The sequence below is a fragment of the Coregonus clupeaformis genome, unplaced genomic scaffold, assembly GCF_020615455.1.
Source record: "Coregonus clupeaformis isolate EN_2021a unplaced genomic scaffold, ASM2061545v1 scaf1630, whole genome shotgun sequence".
Taxonomy (NCBI): domain Eukaryota; kingdom Metazoa; phylum Chordata; class Actinopteri; order Salmoniformes; family Salmonidae; genus Coregonus; species Coregonus clupeaformis.
This window is the reverse complement of record NW_025535084.1, coordinates 37,135-57,500: the sequence shown is the minus strand read 5'-3', so window position 1 is coordinate 57,500 and position 20,366 is coordinate 37,135. Positions and strand designations below refer to the sequence as shown.

Below are 20,366 nucleotides of genomic sequence, written 5' to 3'. Positions count from 1 at the left end.
TGATTTAATAAAGCAGCAACGCAACGAGGAGAGACTCTTTAGACACTTTTATTTCATATCTCTCTATATCTCTCTCAATTCAATTCAATTCAATTTAAGGGGCTTTATTGGCATGGGAAACATATGTTTACATTGCCATAGCAAGTGAAATAAACATTATTTTTTTTTACAGTAAACATTACAAATAAAATACATTTCAAATGTCATCTCAAATAAAATTGCATTAGTTACATGCGCTGAATACAACAGGTATTCACCTTACAGTGAAACGCTTACTTACAAGCACATAACCAACAATGCAGTTCAAGAAATAGAGTTCAGAAAATATTTACTAAATAAACTAAAGTAAAAAATAAAATAAAAAATAACACAATAAAATAACAATAGCGAGGCTATATACAGGGGGGTACCGGTACCGAGTCAATGTGTGGTGGCACCGGTTAGTCGAGGTAATTAGGGCCCTGTGTAGCTCAGTTGGTAGCAGCAGTGTAAAAACAAAGTCAATGTAATTGTTCAGGAGTCATATGGCTTCTTGGGGGTAGAAGCTGTTAAGGAGCCTTTTGGACCTAGACTTGGCTCTCCGGTACCGCTTGCCGTGCGGTAGCAGAGAGAACAGTCTATGACTTGGGTGACTGGAGTCTTTGACAATTTTTTGGGCCTACCTCTGACACCGCCTACTATAGAGGTCCTGGATGGCAGGAAGCTTGACCCCAGTGGATGCCGAGCAGTTGCCATACCAGGCGGTGATGCAACCTGTCAGGATGCTCTCGATGGTGCAGCTGTAGATCTTTTTGAGGATCTGGGGACCCATGCCAAATCTTTTCAGTCTCCTGAGGGGGAAGAGGTGTTGTCGTGCCCTCTTCACGACTGTCTTGGTGTGTTTGGACCATGATAGTTTGTTAGTGATGTGGACACCAAGGAACTTGAAGCTCTCAACCTGTTCCACTACAGCCCCGTCGATGTGAATGGTTGCCTGCTCGGTCCTCCTTTTCTTCCACCCGGCCAGGTCTCTGACCTCCTCCCTATAGGCTGTCTCATCGTTGTCGGTAATCAGGCCTACCACTGTTGGGTCGTCAGCAAACTTAATGTTGGTGTTGGAGTCGTGCTTGGCCACGCAGTCGTGCGTGAACAGGAAGTACAGGAGGGGACTAAGCACGCAGCCCTGAGGGGACCACCATTCAGCGTGAATATTATGTCTATATACAGTGTTGTAACGATGTGCAAATAGTTAAAGTACGAAAGGGAAAATAAATAAACATAAATATGGGTTGTATTTACAATGGTGTTTGTTCTTCACTGGTTGCCCTTTTCTTGTGGCAACAGGTCACAAATATTGCTGCTGTGATGGCACACTGTTGTATTTCACCCAATAGATATGGGAGTTTATCAAAATTGGATTTGTTTTTCGAATTCGTTGTGGGTCTGTGTAATCTGAGGGAAATATGTGTCTCTAATATGGTCATACATTTGGTAGGAGGTTAGGAAGTGCAGATCAGTTTCCACCTCAATTCAACAGCTCTTTTTCTGGATTTTGATAATTAGCGGGTATCGGTCAAATTCTGCTCTGCATGCATTATTTGGTGTTTTACGTTGTACACAGAGGATATTTTTTCAGAATTTTGCATGCAGAGTCTCAATTTGGTGTTTGTCCCATTTTGTGAATTCTTGGTTGGTGAGCGGACCCCAGACCTCACAACCATAAAGGGCAATGGGTTCTATAACTGATTCAAGTATTTGTAGCCAGCTCCTAATTGGTATGTCAAATTTTATGTTCCTTTTGATGGCATAGAAGGCCATTCTTGCCTTGTCTCTCAGATCGTTCACATCTTTGTGGAAGTTACCTGTGGCGCTGATGTTTAGGCCGAGGCATGTATAGTTTTTGTTTGTTCTAGGGCAACAGTGTCTAGATGGACACCATTATTTTTGTCTTACTGAGATTTACTGTCAGGGCCCAGGTCTGACAGCATCTGTGCAGAAGATCTAGGTGCTGCTGTAGGCCTTCCTTGGTTGGGAACAGAAGCACCAGATCATCATTAAACAGTAGACATTTGACTTCAGATTTTAGTAGGTTGAGGCCGGGTGCTGCAGACTGTTCTAGTGCCCTCGCCAATTTGTGTTGAAGAGGGTGGGGCTTAAACTGCATCCCTGTCTCACCCCACGGCCCTGTCGGTCACACTCTGACATTTATTGTGGCTCTGGTGGCACAAAGTTCTGACTGCACAGAGATGCTTGGGAAAATGGTCACAGCGGGGGACCAGTGTGTGTGTGTGTGTTTCAGGGGAAAGGTGTGTATCTGATCTCCATCACCTAGGACTTGACAATGGTTAATCAGATCTCCCCATTTGTTGCCAGTTTTCGCTCCATTTTTGCATGCCTTCTCAAACAGCTGCAACTGTATTTGCATTCGTAAAATCAAGTCTATTCTTGAGTTGGGCTCTGGGATGGAACAACTGTTGAGCATCTGAGTTTATGGTTGTTTGTGTGGGAAAGGGGTTGAGTGTGTGTGTGTGTGTGTGTGTGTGTGTGTGTGTGTGTGTGTATCCCACACCTGTTGCTAGGGAGTAACGATGTTAGGGACAATATAGGATGAATCACAATAATTGTTTGCTAAAATAAGATTTGCTTGCCAAAAATGTAATTTTCGTAATGGCAATCCTGGTTAGAGGTAACAATCCTTTGCATGAACTGCCTATATTATTACAAATATTCTTTGTTAATTATGGAGAAAAAAAATATATTTTTTAATAGCTATATATAAATGCAAATCGAGGTGAGGGCGATGGAAATGCTTTTGGCGGTTGATCTGCTGCTGTTCTTTTGGTTCTGTGCTCTTTTCGAACGATGGGTCCTGGCCTCTCGGGGGACAGGGGTGGTCTGCCGGTCACTGGGATGACAACACAACTTGAGATGGGGAAGGGTTTTAGCCGTGGAACAAATATCATGGTACAGCTAATCAATATGGTACTTTTTAATGGTCAGTTTACAAACATACAGTGCATTCGGAAAGTATTCAGACCCCTTGACCTTTTCCACATTTTGTTACATTACAGCCTTATTCTAAAATTGATTAAATTAAACAATTTCCTCATAAATCTACACACAATACCCCATAATGACTAAGTGAAAACAGGTTTTTAGAAATGTTTGCAAATGTATTAACAAAAAACAGAAATACCTTATTTAATTAAGTATTCAGACCCTTTGCTTTGAGACTCGAAATTGAGCTCAGGTATATCCTGTTTGGAACCACCAAGACTCTTACTAGAGCTGGCCGCCCGGCCAAACTGAGCAATCGGGGGAGAAGGGCCTTGGTCAGGGAGGTGACCAAGAACCTGATGGAATTCAGAATTCCTCTGTGGAGATGGGAGAACCTTCCAGAAGGACAACCATCTCTGCAGCACCCCAACAATCAGGCCTTTATGTTAGAGTGGCCAAACGGAAGCCACTCCTCAGTAAAAGGCACATGACAGCCCGCTTGGAGTTTGCCAAAAGGTACGTAAAAGACTACCAGACCAAGAGAAACAAGATTCTCTGGTCTGATGAAACCAAGATTGAACTCTTTGGCCAGAATGCCAAGCCTCACGTCTGGAGGAAACCTGGCACCATCCCTATGGTGAAGCATGGTGGTGGAAGCATCATGCTGTGGGAATGTTTTTTAGCGGCAGGGACTGGGATACTAGTCAGGATCAAGGGAAAGATTAATGGAGCAAAGTATAGAGAGGTCCTTGATGAAAACCTGCTCCGGAGCACTCAGGACCTCAGACCAACAGGACAACGACCCTAAGCACACAGCCAAGACAACACAGGGGTCTCTGAATGTCCTTGCGTGGCCCAGCCAGAGCCCGGACTTGAACCTGATCGAACATCTCTGGAGAGACCTGAAAATAGCTGTGCATTGACGCTCCCCATCCAACTTGACAGAGCTTGAGAGGATCTGCAGAGAAGAATGGGAGAAACTCCACAAATACAGGTGTGCCAAGCTTGTAGCGTCATACCCAAGAAGACTAGAGGCTTTAATCACTGCCAAAGGTGCTTCAACAAAGTACTGAGTACAGGGTCTGAATCCTTTATTTTTTTATAATTTAGGTAACATTTATAATAACCTGTTTTTGTTTTGTCATTATGGGGTATTGTGTGTAGATTTGAAGAGGGAAAAAAACAATTTCATCAATTTTAGAATAAGGCTGTAACGTCACTAAATGTGGAAAAGGTCAAGGGGTCTGAATACTTTCTGAATGCACTGTACATCCAATAACCACCTGACATCCAGAACCAGTCAAAAGCTTGGACACACCTACTTTCTTTATTTTTTACTATTTTCTACATTGTAGAATAATAGTGAAGACATCAAAACTGTGAAATAACACATATGGAATCATGTAGTAGCCAGAAAAGTGTTCAACAAATTAAAATATACTTTATATTTGAAATTCTTCAAATAGCCACCCTTTGCCTTGATGACAGCTTTGCACACACTTGGCATTCTCTCAACCAGCTTCATGAGGTAGTCACCTGGAATGCATTTCAATTAACAGGTGTGCCTTCTTAAAAGTTAATTTGTGGAATTTCTTTCCTTCTTAATGTATTTGAGCCAATCAGTTGTGTTGTGACAAGGTAGGGGGGTATACAGAAGATAGCCCTATTTGGTAAAAGAACAAGTTCATATTATGGCAAGAACAGCTCAAATAAGCAAAGAGAAACAACAGTCCATCATTACTTTAAGACATGAAGGTCAGTCAATACTGAATATTTCAAGAACTTCGAAAGTTTCTTCAAGTGCAGTCGCAAAAACTATCAAGCGCTATGACAAAACTGGCTCTCATGAGGAAAGGAAGACCCAGAGTTCAAATCAAATTAATTTTTGTCACATGCGCCAAATACAACAGGTATAGACCTTACAGTGAAATGCTTACTTACAAGCCCTTAATCAACAATGCAGTTTTAAGAAAAATACGTTTTAAGAAAGAATTTACTAAAATAAATTGAAGTAAAAAATAGACAAATAACAAATAATTAAAGAGCAGCAGTAAAATAAAATATATATGTGCTGTATATGTGCTTTCTTGAGCAGGGGGACCTTGCGGGCGCTGCAGGATTTCAGTCCTTCACGGCGTAGTGTGTTACCAATTGTTTTCTTGGTGACTATGGTCCCAGCTGCCTTGAGATCATTGACAAGATCCTCCCGTGTAGTTCTGGACTGATTGAGGGAGATTGACAGTTATTTTGTGTTTCTTCCATTTGCGAATAATCGCACCAGCTGTTGTCACCTTCTCACCAAGCTGCTTGCCGATGGTCTTGTAGCCCATTCCAGCCTTGTGTAGGTCTACAATCTTGTCCCTGACATCCTTGGAGAGCTCTTTGGTCTTGGCCATGGTGGAGAGTTTGGAATCTGATTGATTGATTGCTTCTGTGGACAGGTGTCTTTTATACAGGTAACAAGCTGATATTAGGAGCACTCCCTTTAAGAGTGTGCTCCTAATCTCAGCTTGTTACCTGTATAAAAGACACCTGGGAGCCAGAAATCTTTCTGACTGAGAGGGGGTCAAATACTTATTTCCCTCATTAAAATGCAAATCAATTTATAACATTTTTTACATGCGTTTTTCTGGATTTTGTTGTTGTTATTCTGTCTCTCACTGTTCAAATAAACATACCATTAAAATTATAGACTGATCATTTCTTTGTCAGTGGGCAAACGTACAAAATCAGCAGGGGATCAAATACTTTTTAAGTTCATTAGAGTTAACTGCGCCTCAGATTGCAGCCCAAATAAATGCTTCACATTGTTCAAGTAACAGACACATCTCAACATCAACTGTTCAGAGGAGACTATTTTTTTATTTTTTTTTTTAAAGACACAGTCTCCTTCCAACCAGGACCGTCTCTAATGGACTACTGAAAAAAGACACCGTCTCATTCCAACTAGGACGGTCTCTAATGGACTACTGAAAAAAGACACCGTCTCATTCCAACCAGGACCGTCTCTAATGGACTACTGAAAAAAGACACCGTCTCATTCCAACCAGGACGGTCTCTAATGGAGGCTATAGCTGGGCCTGGGAGATGTAGTGATGACGATACATAGGATCAGACAGTGTAAAGCAAATACCACTTCCACTAATAGGAGAGCGAGTGAGCGAACGAGCGAGTGAGAATGACTGAGTGAGGCAGTGAGTGAGGGACATGAACACGCTGTAGATAGCGTCTCTCTGCCACGGTCGTGCCCTCAAGGACAATCAATTATTGAGCGAGCCAACCAGCTGCGAGCCTTGTGTGTGTGTGTGTGTGTGTGTGTGTCTGTCTGTCTGTCTGTCTGTCTGTCTGTCTGTCTGTCTGTCTGTGTGTCTGTGTGTCTGTGTGTCTGTGTGTGTGTGTGTGTGTGTCTGTCTGTGTGTGTGTGTGTGTGTCTGTCTGTGTGTGTGTGTACGCATCAAGCTCCTCTGAGCAGCAACATTGGATCTACTTTCACCCCCGCTACACACATGTAGGGTTTCCATGCCAACCGGTTTCCAAAAAGGACTGGGAATGGAGAGAGTTTGAGTGTTCAGTTCTCCCCTCATCTTCCCCCCTGTGTGAATTTAATGAAGATAAGTGTGTGTGTGTGTTTGTCCAGAGTAATGAAAGATGTATAATTGATTCAGGTGACTTCATCTGAGGTATCCTCTTTCCTGAGCTGCCATCTTGGATTGGGGCAAACAGCTTCACACGCACGTTCTCTCTCTCTCTCTCTCTCTCTCTCTCTCTCTCTCTCTCTCTCTCTCTCTCTCTCTCTCTCTCTCTCTCTCTCTCTCTCTCTCTCTCTCTCTCTCTCTCTCTCTCTCTCTCTCTCTCTCTCTCTCTCTCTCTCTCTCTCTCTCTCTCTCTCTCTCTCTCTCTCTCTCTCTCTCTCTCTCTCTCTCTCTCTCTCTCTCTCTCTCTCTCTCTCTCTCTCTCTCTCTCTCTCTCTCTCTCTCTCTCTCTCTCTCTCTCTCTCTCTCTCTCTCCTCTCTCTCTCTCTCTCTCTCTCTGGGCCAAGCCACGCCCCCACCTCACCGCTCCCACGGTTCCAACATCTGTTGTTGTTGATTAATTTCTATTTTCGCCGGCCCCCCGTTACTGTCACGCAGTGACCCGTTGCTGTGGATGGGTACTTTTAAGTAGGTGCATCTATATTAAACCCGTTAATTCCCAACAGTCATTTCAGATCCTCACCACAGAGGTCCTGGAGAATACGCCTGATGTATCTCAACCAACCAACCCCCTTATTATGTAGCCTATTAGTCCTGATGGCATGAAATCTTCTCATCCCAAACATACAACAAGCAGTTGTTCAAAGGGATCTCTTGGAGTGTTTTTGTTTTGCTTTATTTTACTCAGTCACAGACTAGAGCCAACCGTAGTCACAGACTAGAGCCAACCATAGTCACGGACTAGAGCCAACCATAGTCACAGACTAGCGCCAACCGTAGTCACAGACTAGAGCCAACCATAGTCACAGACTAGCGCCAACCGTAGTCACAGACTAGAGCCAACCATAGTCATGGACTAGAGCCAACCATAGTCATGGACTAGAGCCAACCGTAGTCACAGACTAGAGCCAACCGTAGTCACGGACTAGCGCCAACCGTAGTCACAGACTAGCGCCAACCGTAGTGTTCAGACTAGAGCCAACCGTAGTCACAGACTAGAGCCAACCATAGTCACAGACTAGCACCAACCGTAGTCACAGACAAGCGCCAACCGTAGTCACAGACTAGCACCAACCGTAGTCACAGACCAGCACCAACCGTAGTGTTCAGACTAGAGCCAACCGTAGTCACAGACTAGCGCCAACCGTAGTCACAGACTAGTGCCAACCGTAGTCACAGACTAGCGCCATCCGTAGTCACAGACTAGCGCCAACCGTAGTCACAGACTAGCGCCAACCGTAGTCACAGACTAGCGCCAACCGTAGTCACAGACTAGCGCCAACCGTAGTCACAGACTAGCGCCAACCGTAGTCATTGAGGGGTCAGGGGTCAGGTCTGTAGTTCAGCCATTGAGGGGTCAGGGGTCAGGTCTGTAGTTCAGCCATTGAGGGGTCAGGGGTCAGGGGTCAGGTCTACCTGATTCTACTTATTAGCTGCTCAACAAGACCTTAACTAGCTGAATCAGATACGCTAAATTAGGGTTGGACTGAAAACCTACAGGACAGTAGATCTCCAGGAAGAAGGTTGGACAGCCCTGGCCTACACGATACACTTCTATCTGATCGGAACGTTACGTCCCTTTGAACAGACTCCTGGCTTGGTGACTCTCTTGTAGGGAGAGGGAGGGAGGGAGGGAGGGGGAGGGAGGGGAGTCTTGGAGGAGGGGAGCCTTGGAGGGAGGGAGGGAGTCTTGGAGGAGGGAGGAGGTAAGCCTTGGAGGGAGGGAGGGAGGGAGGGGAGTCTTGGAGGGAGGGAGCCTTGGAGGGAGGGAGGAGTCTTGGAGGGAGGAGGGAGGTAAGCCTTGGAGGGAGGGGAGGGAGGGGGAGTCTTGGAGGGGGGAGCCTTGGAGGGAGGGGGGGAGTCTTGGAGGGGAGGGAGGGGAGTCTTGGAGGGAGGGAGGGAGGGAGGGAGGGAGGGGAGCCTTGGAGGGAGGGAGGAGTCTGGAGGGAGGGAGGGAGGGGAGTCTTGGAGGGAGGGAGGGAGGGAGGGAGGGAGGGAGGGAGGGAGGGGAGCCTGGGAGGGAGGGAGGGGAGTCTTGGAGGGAGGGAGGGAGGGGAGCCTGGGAGGGAGGGAGGGAGGGGAGCTGTCAGTTGGTCCATATGGGAACGGATCTGTAGCCTATGTGTTTCTACTATGTGATTTTATCGTCCTTCTAGTATTAGTATTTTACTAGGATCCCCAGTTCGTGCTAAAGCAGCAGCTACTCTTCCTGGAGACCAGGAACGACTTCATGCAGCGCAGACCCGTCTATAATGTAAACACGAGAGAGAATGCGATGCATGCCTCACTAAGAGATGAGATAGATAGGCCTTTATTCAACTACATGTCTATGGTTGGACAAATGACAGGCTAGCTCTGTAGGCTAGTGCTGGTAGCCTGGGCCTGTGGGCATGGGAGCCTGGCACAGATAAGACAATGAAGCCTAACGATATTGTGCCTGTAAATCTCAATCGCTCCTTTTTGAGATTAAGCCCAGACAAACCCATACAATGATTTAAGAATACCTGCCATTGTATTCACTGTCGCTGTTTTGATCAGCTATCACCTCCGAAAAATAGTTTACCGCGACCAAGGCACGGAAAGACAGAATCATTAACCGAAACCTACCTGGGTGGCTTTGTGGAACTGCTTTTTTAGCCCCGCGACAGACATCGCTCCGGTTCGACTAGACGACCTCGCGCGTTTACCGGTAAAAACAAAATTCTCCGCCCTCTGCGTTTCAAAACAATTAATATAATCCGCCTTTCTTTCTTGCTTTCTATCGAGTGTTTTTCGTTCCGTATCTAACCTAGCCTACAGTGGTGTCCTCTCCGTATAGAGTGACCGAGGTAAAATTGGTTTTATATTGGATATTCGGGTTTCTCTCGTGAACAGCTATTGAACCAAGCATGCCATGACTATGAAGATGGTATATTCTGAATCAAGGGTAGATGCAGAAAAATCCACAACTTTAAAAAAAGAATACAATTTCGGATTTCTAACTTCAATAGCTCTTACAAAGTGTGCCATGATTATGATAATGGTTTATTCTGAATCGGGGGAGGATGGACGAAAATCCACTGCTTTTTTGTTGTTGTTGAATTTTTTTTTTTTTTTTTGCTTTCAATCTTCAATAGCTATTAGACAAATAGTGCCATGACTATGAAAAGTATATATTCTGAATCGGGGGAGGATGGACATTAATCCACAGTTTATTGTTATTAATTTTTTTATTTACCGATTTCAGAATATATCATTTTCATAGTCATGGCACTATTTGTCTAATAGCTATTGAAGATTGAAAGCAAAAAATAAAAAACGAAATTTCAACAAGCGCTATTGAAGATTGAATTTTGTAAATATATTTTACAAATATTTTTAGACACAGTACCACTCAAAAGTGTGGACACACCTACTCATTCCAGAGGTTTTCTTTCTTTAAATATATTTTGATTTGTTTAACACTTTTTTTGGTTACTACATGATTCCATATGTGTTATTTCATAGTTTTGATGTCTCCACTATTATTCTACAATGTAGAAAATAGTAAAAAATAAAGAAAAACCCTTGAATGAGTAGGTGTGTCCAAACTTTTGACAGGTAGTCCCGTGTAGCTTAGTTGGTAGAGCATGTCGCTTGCAAAGCCAGGGTTGTAGGTTCGATTCCCACGGGGGGCCAGTATGAAAAAAAAAAAGCATGCACTCACTAACTGTAAATCGCTCTGGATAAGAGCGTCTGCTAAATGACAAAAAATTTAAATGTAAAAGGTACTATATATATAAACAGAGTGGATTGTTCTCCATCCACCCCTGATTCAGAATATACCATGTTTATAGTCATGGCATGATTGGTTCAATAGCTATTGACCTAATATCCACTGAATATCCAATATAAACCACATTTGACTTCGGTAATCTAACGATTGAGTTTATTCCAATTGGCACGATACAGTTGTGGCAGTGCGCATGTGCATGAGAGGAGGTTGCTTTCCGTGAGCTAGGTGATCGCCTAATGTTTTTTCTAGATTCTTCTACTAGCCTATGATAAGAGGGAGATCGAGATGTGCACATTTATTAGCTAACCATTTTGAGAAGAATATGCGTTTCGGAAAGAGAGAGCGAGAGACAGAGAGGAAGAGAGAGACAGAGAGACAGAGAGCAAGAGAGAGACAGAGAGAGAGAGAGAGAGAGAGAGAGAGAGAGAGAGAGAGAGAGAGAGAGAGAGAGAGAGAGAGAGAGAGAGAGAGAGAGAGAGATATCAGTAAGTGCTTCAGCACCATGGACAGCATACCACTTAGTTCAACTGAGTTTGAACTCCCTACTGATCTTCTTTTCAACTCAATGAATGAATTAATGAATGAAGGAAGCTAAGTGGCATTAAAAAAATAATAAAAAAATAAAAAACTTGATACACTATATACACAAATATGTGGACACCTCTTACAATTGGTGGATTCGGCTATTTCAGCCACACCCGTTGTTGACAGGTGTATAAAATCGAGCACACAGCCATGCAATCTCCATAGACAAACATTGGTAGTAGAATGGCCTTACTGAAGAGCTCAGTGACTTTCAACGTGGCACCTTCATAGGATGCCACCTTTCCAACAAGTCAGTTCATCAAATGTCTGCCCTGCTAGAGCTGCCCCGGTCAACTGTGAGTGCTGTTATTGTGAAGTGGAAACGTCTAGGAGCAACAATGACTCAGCCGCGAAGTGGTAGGCCACACAAGCTCACAGAACGGTACCGCCGAGTGCTGAAGCACGTAGAGCAGGAGTGTCAAACGTCCGGCCCACGGGCCGGATCAGGCCCGCAAACGGGTTTAATCCGGCCCGCGAGATGATTTTGTAAAGTATAAAAATGAGCTGCAATTTTTCAATAAAATAAACTGCTGTTCCAATTGTGTCCACTGGATGGCGCAATAGCAATTGTGTTAAGCAAGCAAACTGTTTATACCAGGGCAGAGCAAATAGAGTCAAGCAAGTGCAGCCAGTCCGGATGAGCTTACTTTGTTTTGCCCACAATATTTATTACGGCTTCTACTTTTAACATTATGTGCTTTGGCACCCCTCATTGCCCCAATATGTCTCTGTCAAAAAGAGAAAAGTGGACGCAGAGTGCAGAGTGTTCCAAGAAAATTGTCATCCTTCTATTTATTCACGAATTGAATGGGAAAGCTGTATGTTTGGTGTGTTCACAGCATGTTGCAGTGCTGAAAGAATATAACCTTCGTCGCCACTATGTGAGTCTTCATGCCGACAAATATGACAACTTTCAAGGACAGCGGAGAAGAGAGAAGGTGAATGAACTGTTGGTGGGTCTGAAGAAACAGCAGTCTGTGTTTACTCACAGCCGAGACATCAGTGACGCTGCAGTGAAAGCTTGCTACCTCATTGCTAATGAAATCACAGTGGCTTCAAAACCATTTAGTGAGGGTGAATTTGTAAAAACATGCATGATGAAGGCAGCAGAGATTGTGTGCCCTGAAAAGCACCAGGCTTTTGCAAATATCAGCCTGACAAGAAACACAGTTGCAGACAGGATTTCCGATCTTTCAGTGGATTTGGACAGCCAGTTGAAACAAAAGTAAAGTCATTTATTGCGTTTTCGGGTTGCAATTGATGAAAGCATGGACATTACAGATGTTGCACAACTGGCCATTTTCATCCCGCGAGTTGATGACACATTGACCGTCACCGAGGAATTCGTGGAGTTGGTGCCGATGACAGATACAACGACAGCAGCTGATATTTTCACTGCACTTCGTCAGCCAAGCGCTGGACAGGGTCGGAGTGGACTGGTCCCGCGCTGTCAGCCTGGCTACAGATGGTGCGCCCTCAATTATCGGGAAAAAAGCAGGTGTTGTGACAAAGTTCAGAGAGAAAGTGCAATCTAAAAATGGAGGACGTGATTTTTGGACTTTTCACTGTATTTTGCACCAGGAGGCTTTGTGTTGCAAGTCATTAAAGATGGATAACGTCATGAAGGTGGTCATCCAAACTGTTAATTTCATCCGATCCAGAAGCCTGAATCACTGTCAGTTTGACAGCCTTCTCAGAGAGAAAGACCACATCTATGGCCTGCCATACCACACTGAGGTAAGATGGTTAAGCCGAGGTGCTGTGCTGAGGCGTTTCTTTGATTTACGAGAAGAAATTGAACAGTTCATGGAAGAAAAGGGCAAACCAGTGTTAAAATTTAATTCTGCAGAATGGATGCAGGACCTTGCATTTATGGTGGATGTTACAGAGCACCTGAATAACTTGAACAAACAGCTGCAAGGGCGCAACAAAGTTGCCACGCAGTATTATGACAGCATACGTTCTTTCAAGTTGAAGCTGTCATTGTGGGAGACGCAACTCGCCGGTGGTGATGCAGCTCACTTCCCCTGTCTGAAAAATGTGTGCGCGACCCAACATGTGGCAGACATGAAGCGGTTCAAAGATAAAATAACGGGACTGTTAAGGGAGTTTGAGCAACGCTTTCAGATTTTTGGTGTCAGGTAGTGCTGAATGTCTACCAATGGCATGTCCATCTTTTGGTGAGAAATTACACCGGTCACTCCAAACGTTTATATATATGAATTTATAAATGCCTTATATTAGGTTTAAAATAATCGTGTTACCCATCCTAGTTGTGAATGAATAAACACATACAGTACCAGTCAAAAGTTTGGACACACCTACTCATTCAAAGGGTTTTTCTTAATTTTTACAATTTTTTTTACATTGTAGAATAATAGTGAAGACATCAAAACTATGAAATAACACATATGGAATCATGTAGTGACCAAAAAAGTGTTAAACAAATCAAAACATATGTTATGTTCGAGATTCTTCAAAGTAGCCACCCTTTGCCTTGATGACAGCTTTGCTGAATGAGTAGGTGTGTCCAAACTTTTGACTGGTACTGTATAGGTGGTCCTCTGTAGCTCAGCTGGTAGAGCACGGCGCTTGTAACGCCAAGGTAGTGGGTTCGATCCCCGGGACCACCCATACACAAAAATGTATGTACGCACGACTGTAAGTCGCTTTGGATAAAAGCGTCTGCTAAATGGCATATTATTATTATTATTATTATTATTATTATATTCGACAAATCCCCAGAATAAATGCCATTAGGTTATTTATATCATACCTCATAACAGCCTAACTACTTATTTCAAGTAAGGAAGAATATGACAATAAAATAAAAAAAAATCTGCCAAGCGAGCACTTAGATTTGTCACATTTTCATAAATTCTTAGAATGTTTGAGAATTACGTATTCTAAGGCATTTGTGAAAATTATATAGTAATATAGAGTGGGAAAACGGCTGTGCGTTTGGACAATTAATAGACACTGCAGTAAATAAAACCTAATAAAAAACATCTGTCTCATCCAGGACCGGAGTCTACGCAGACCGGTACACCACAGCCAAATCAGAGCTACAGTAGGCCTTTATACAAACAAGCCATTTGCCACCCAGGCCTGCCATCAATCACCATGAACTGGACTGTGTGTTTACAGGCAGTTGCAACAGCACACCTTTAGATTTAGAACGCATTCGCCAAAAGCCACAAAATACACCTACTACCAAGAAATGAATTGGTGAATTATATTAATCATGCATTGAACTGACAACAATGCCTTAGTGTACGTCATGGAACATTGAGTCAAATATAACTTATTTTAAAACCTCTTATAAAGCTGGTTTTGTAGCATAAACTGGGAATTTGATATTTGTTTACTGATATTATGATTGTTCTATTTGTTTCATGTCTGCAAAGTAGTTAAAACGCTGTCAGTTCCACTTTAAGAAACTGGCAGTCTCTTTCTCTCTGTTTTCTTCTATGGAGTTCAATGTACAACCTCCTGTGGTTGGTAAAGAACGAAGCTGGGACTAGTTTATGCGGATAGATTTCCGGCGCTGTGCTTCATTTGAGAACGAATGCGTATCTTTCTGCTAAGAAGTGACGGGCCTTTCAGCCAATGAAATAAGTGGGAGATATTTATATTTGTGATAATGTCATGTCATAGTATCGTGGGGAACAGGTTAGAGTTACTAGATAAGTGGTTAGGAGACAGAAAGTCTACATTCATTATGTCAAAGGTAGATTAGTGATGTTTAGGATAGCATGAGTGATGTTTAGGATAGTGACTTGGGGTAAAGAGTGATGAACATCAAAGACAGGGAGTGCCCATTGAGACTTGCCAGATGTATGCCAGGAAGAGGGTAACAGAAGGTGTATAAGGTAGAGTGTTTTCTTTGTTCAAGTTAGTTCGTAACACCAAGGGCAAAGCTCTGGTCATTGTTGTAACGAACCCGGTACCGATCATTAAACATTTGAATTAACTGTCTACAAAATGTCTAAGTATATCCTTGCATCCTTGATTCTTTGATACCCGAGAAACTCATCATAACAATATTACCTTTCATACTTCAGCTACTTGTTACAACACTGGACATAGCTGTCACTAGAACCGATGTGGATGTGGTGGAGGAGTCAGGCGCAGGACACAGAGGTTAAGTCCGACAAGACTTTAATAGTCTAAATACAACGAGGGAAAACCCCGACCTCGAAAAATACACCAAGAGGCGAGGGAAATTACGCACACGCGTAAAACACTAAACATGAAACAAAACGGAGTGCAAACACGTAGCACTGACTAAGTGGCAACAAATAACAACACACAATAGTCTAGTGCAAAAACAAGGAACTTATAAGACACGTAATCAACACACAAATGGACACAGGTGTAACAGACAGACAAAAGCAATCAAATAACGAAACATAGAGCGGTGGCAGCTAGTACTCCGGGGACGGCGAACGCCGAAGCCTGCCCGAACCAGGAGGAGGAGCAGTCTCGGCAGAATCCGTGACAGTACCCCCCCTTGACGCGCGGCTCCAGCCGTGCGCCGACCCGGCCTCGGGGACGGCCAGGAGGACGCGGACCCGGGCGCGTGGGATGCCCACGGTGGAACTCAGTCAGGAGGGATGGATCGAGTATGTCCCTCCTGGGCACCCAGCACCGTTCCTCCGGACCGTACCCCTCCCACTCCATGAGAGTACTGGAGACCACTCATCCGGCGCCTCGAGTCCAAGATGGTCCGGACCCTGTACGCCGGGGCCCCCTCGATGTCCAAAGGGGGGTGGAGGGGTCTCTCCCTATCTCATATTCTTGGAGTGGGCCAGCTACCACCGGCCTGAGAAGAGACACATGGAACGAGGGGTTAATATTTTTATACTCTATAGGCAGTTGTAACCTGTAACACACCTCGTTCAATCTTCTCAGGACTTTGAAGGGCCCCACAAACCGCCGACCCAGCTTCCGGCAGGGCAGGCGGAGGGGCAGGTTTCGAGTCGAGAGCCAGACTCGATCTCCCGGTGCGTACACCGGTCCCTCACTGCGGTGGCGATCGGCGCCGCCTTTTGTTGACGGATGGCACGCTGCAGATGGACATGGGCAGCGTCCCACGTCTCCTCCGAGCGCCGAATCCACTCGTCTCACCGCAGGGGCCTCGATCTGGCTCTCGTGCCATGGTGCCAGGACCGGCTGATAACCTAAAACACACTGGAAAGGTGTTAAATTGGTGGAGGAGTGGCGGAGAGAGTTCTGGGCCATCTCTGCCCAGGGGATGAACCTAGACCACTCCTCCGGCCGGTCCCGGCAATAGGACCTCAAAACCTACCCACATCCTGGTTGACACGTTCCACCTGCCCATTGCTCTCTGGGTGGTACCCCGAGGTAAGGCTTACCGAGACCCCCAACCGTTCAATGAACGCTCCCCCAAACTCTGGAGGTGAACTGGGGACCTCGGTCAGACACAATATCTCGGGGACCCCATAGTGCCGGAACACATGGGTAAATAGGGCCTCAGCGGTTTGTAGGGCAGTAGGGAGACCCGGCATGGGAAGGAGACGACAGGCCTTGGAAAACCGATCCACAACGACCAAAATGGTGGTATTCCCCTGGGAGGGGGTAGGTCGGTTACGAAATCCACTGATAGGTGGGACCATGGTCGTTGTGGAACGGGCAGGGATGTAGCTTACCCCTGGGCAAATGTCTAGGCGCCTTACACTGGGCACACACCGAGCAGGAGGAGACATAAACCCTCACATCCCTAGCTAACGTTGGCCACCAGTATTTCATGCTAAGACAGTGCACGGTCCGGCCAATACCTGGATGTCCAGAGGAGGGTGATGTATGAGCCCAATAAATAAGACGATCACGAACCTCGAGCGGAACGTACGTCCGCCCCACAGGACACTCGGGGGGAGTAGGGTTGGTACGCAGTGCCCGTTCGATTTCCGCATCGACCTCCCATACCACCGGAGCCACCAAACAAGACTCCGGCAATATGGAAGTAGTCTCGTTGGACCTCTCCTCCGTGTCATACCGCCGGGACAGGGCGTCTGCCTTACCATTCTGGGACCCTGGGATGTATGTGATCTTAAAAACAAACCGGGTTAGGAACATATTCCACCTAGCTTGACGAGGGTTCAATCTCCTAGCTGCCCGGATGTACTCCAGGTTACGGTGATCAGTCAGAATGAGGAAAGGGTGTTGAGCCCCCTCAAGCCAATGCCTCCACACCTTTAGGGCCTGGACTATGGCTAACAGCTCCCTGTCCCCAACGTCATAGTTGCGCTCCGCCGAGCTGAGCTTCTTGGAGTAGAACGCACAGGGGCGGAGTTTAGGTGGCGTGCCGGACCGTTGTGACAGGACTGCCCCAATACCGGTCTCGGACGCGTCTACCTCAACTTGGAATGGTAAAGAGGGATCCGGATGCGCCAGCACCGGGCCGAGGTGAACAGGTTCTTCAGTTTGACAAATGCCCTGTCCGCCTCAGCCGACCACTGCAAACGAACCGGACCCCCCTTTAGCAGGGACGTAATGGGAGCTGCAACCTGTCCAAAACCCCGAATAAACCTCCGGTAGTAATTAGCAAAACCCAAGAACTGCTGCACCTCTTTTTACAGTGGTTGGAGTTTGCCAATTACAGCACGGCCGATACCCGGTCTACCTCTATCTCCACACCAGACGCGGACAACCGATAACCCAAAAAGGAGACGGACTCCTGGAAGAACAGGCATTTCTCTGCCTTGACATACAAGTCATGCTCCAACAGTCTTCTCAACACTCGCGCACTGGGCTACATGCTCGGCTCGTAGAAGAGTACACTAGGATGTCGTCGATGTAAACTACTACACCCTGCCCATGCATGTCCCGGAAAATCTCGTCAACAAAGGATTGGAAGACTGAAGGAGCATTCATTAGCCCGTATGGCATGACGAGATACTCGTAATGACCCGAGGTGGTGCTAAATGCTGTTTTCCATTCATCCCCCTCCCTAATGCGCACCAGATTGTACGCGCTCCTGAGATCCAACTTTGTGAAGAACCGCTCCGCTAATGATTCCGTCATCGTCGCAATCAGTGGAAGTGGGTAACTGTATTTAACTGTGATCTGATTGAGACTACGGTAATCAATACGACGGGCGCAATCCCCGTCCTTCTTCTTCACAAAGAAGAAACTCGAGGAGACCGGGGAAGTGGAGGACCGTATGTATCCCTGTGCCAAGGACTCGGCTATGTAAGTCTCCATAGCCGCTGTTTCCTCTTGAGACAGGGGGATACACACGACTCCGTGGAAGAGCCGCTCCTGTTTGGAGATTTATCGCACAGTCCCCCTGTCTATGAGGAGGTAGCCGTGTTGCCCTCGATTTGCTGAACACGAGTGCTAAATCCTCATACTCAGGGGGAATGCGCAGTGCGGGCACTTGGTTCGGACTCTCTACGGAGGTCGCCCCTACGAAACACCTAGACATCTCCCTACACACTGGGCAGACCACTCCATAAGAGCCCTCTGTTGCCACGCTATGGTAGGATCATGGGTGCTTAACCAGGAAGGCCCAACACCATGGGGTACGCAGGAGAGTCAATCAGATAAAACTGAATGATCTCCTCATGACCCCCCTGCGTCGTCATCGTCAGTGGTGCTGCTGACCTCCCTGATCAGGCCCGACCCCAACGGCCGGCTGTCTAATGCGTGGACAGGAAATGGAGCTTCTACCGGCCGAAGGGGGGAATTCCTACCCTACAACAAAATGCCCGATCAATAAAGTTCCCAGCTGCGCTGAATCTACTAGCGCCTTATGCTGGGAATGAGGTGCCACCTGTGGAAACCTCACAGGAATACTCATGTGACCAACAGAAAGCTCTGGGTAAGTGGGGCGCCTACTCACCTGAAATGACTCCCCAGTGCGTGGCCTGTTGTCACCTCTCCCAGGAGACCCTCCCCAGCACCTGGCCGCGGTGTGTCCTCCACGACCGCAGGTGGTGCAGGGGATGGCCCCCCTCGGGTTCCCTCTCCTTCTCTCTCTAGCGCCAGCACCCCCGAGCTCCATAGGAATCGGCTCGGAGGTGCTGGAGGGTGGAATGGACGACCCCCACTCGGGACGTCCGCGGGTAGCCAGCAGGGTGTCTAGACGGATGGAAATGTCCACCAACTGGTCAAACGACAGGTTGGTGTCCCTGCAGGCCAGCTCCCGATGAACATCCTCTCGTAGGCTACACCGGTAGTGGTCGATGAGGGCCCTCTCATTCCACCCCGCATCCGCCGCTAGTGTCCGGAACTCCAGTGCGAACTCCTGTGCGCTCCTCTTCCCCTGTCGGAGGTGGAATAGACGCTCTCCCGCCGCTTTCCCCTCAGGTGGATGATCGAAGGCAGCCCTGAAGCGGCGGGAGAACTCCGCGTAGGTGATGGTTGCGGCGTCTATTCCCCTCCATTCGGCGTTGGCCCACTCCAACGCCTTGCCGGAGAGACAGGAGATGAGGGCGGAGACGCTCCGTATCCCGAGGGCGCCGGGTGTATGGTGGCAAGGTAAAGTTCCACCTGCAGGAGGAATCCCTGACACCCGGCTGCAGAACCGTCATATGCCCTCGGGAGCGAGAGCCGAATGCCACTGGGTTCCGGTGCTGAGAGAGGAGGGACTGGCCGTTGGTGATGGGATGTTGTAAGAGTGCGTGGGCACCTCTCGATTCACCAATCGGCGCAGAGTGTTGGACACCTCGTCCATGGCGGCCCCGAGTTGCCGGATCATGGTGTCCTGGTAGTTGATCCGGTCTTCCAGGGATTCGGGTGCCGCCGCCGTTCCTGCTGACTCCATGGTGGTGTGTTTTTCTGTCACTAGAACCGATGTGGATGTGGTGGAGGAGTCAGGCGCAGGACACAGAGGTTAAGTCCGACAAGACTTTAATAGTCTAAATACAACGAGGGAAAACCCCGACCTCGAAAAATACACCAAGAGGCGAGGGAAAATTACGCACACGCGTAAAACACTAAACATGAAACAAAACGGAGTGCAAACACGTAGCACTGACTAAGTGGCAACAAATAACAACACACAATAGTCTAGTGCAAAAACAAGGAACTTATAAGACACGTAATCAACACACAAATGGACACAGGTATAACAGACAGACAAAAGCAATCAAATAACGAAACATAGAGCGGTGGCAGCTAGTACTCCGGGGACGGCGAACGCCGAAGCCTGCCCGAACCAGGAGGAGGAGCAGTCTCGGCAGAATCCGTGACAATAGCGAACAATATAACATTTGAAATGTCTATATTCTTTGAAAATTTTTGTGAGTGTAATGTTTCCCTTCTTTATTTCCCGTTTGTTTATTGTCTATTCCATTTGCTTTGGCAATGTAAACAAAGATATGTTTCCCATG

At 46.4% G+C, this 20,366-nt stretch overlaps 1 protein-coding gene across 1 annotated transcript in view; it reads right to left on the bottom strand.

The window, feature by feature from the left end:
- LOC121554437 (endophilin-A1) overlaps positions 1-9,479 on the bottom strand; it is a 33,435-nt gene extending 23,956 nt beyond the window's left edge. Inside the window, exon 1 of the mRNA XM_041868029.1 lies at positions 9,276-9,479. Within this exon, the coding sequence (XP_041723963.1) occupies positions 9,276-9,320 (45 nt within the window). The 5' untranslated portion in view covers positions 9,321-9,479. The remainder of the gene's footprint in view (positions 1-9,275) is intronic.
- Between the last annotated feature and the right edge of the window lie 10,887 nt (positions 9,480-20,366).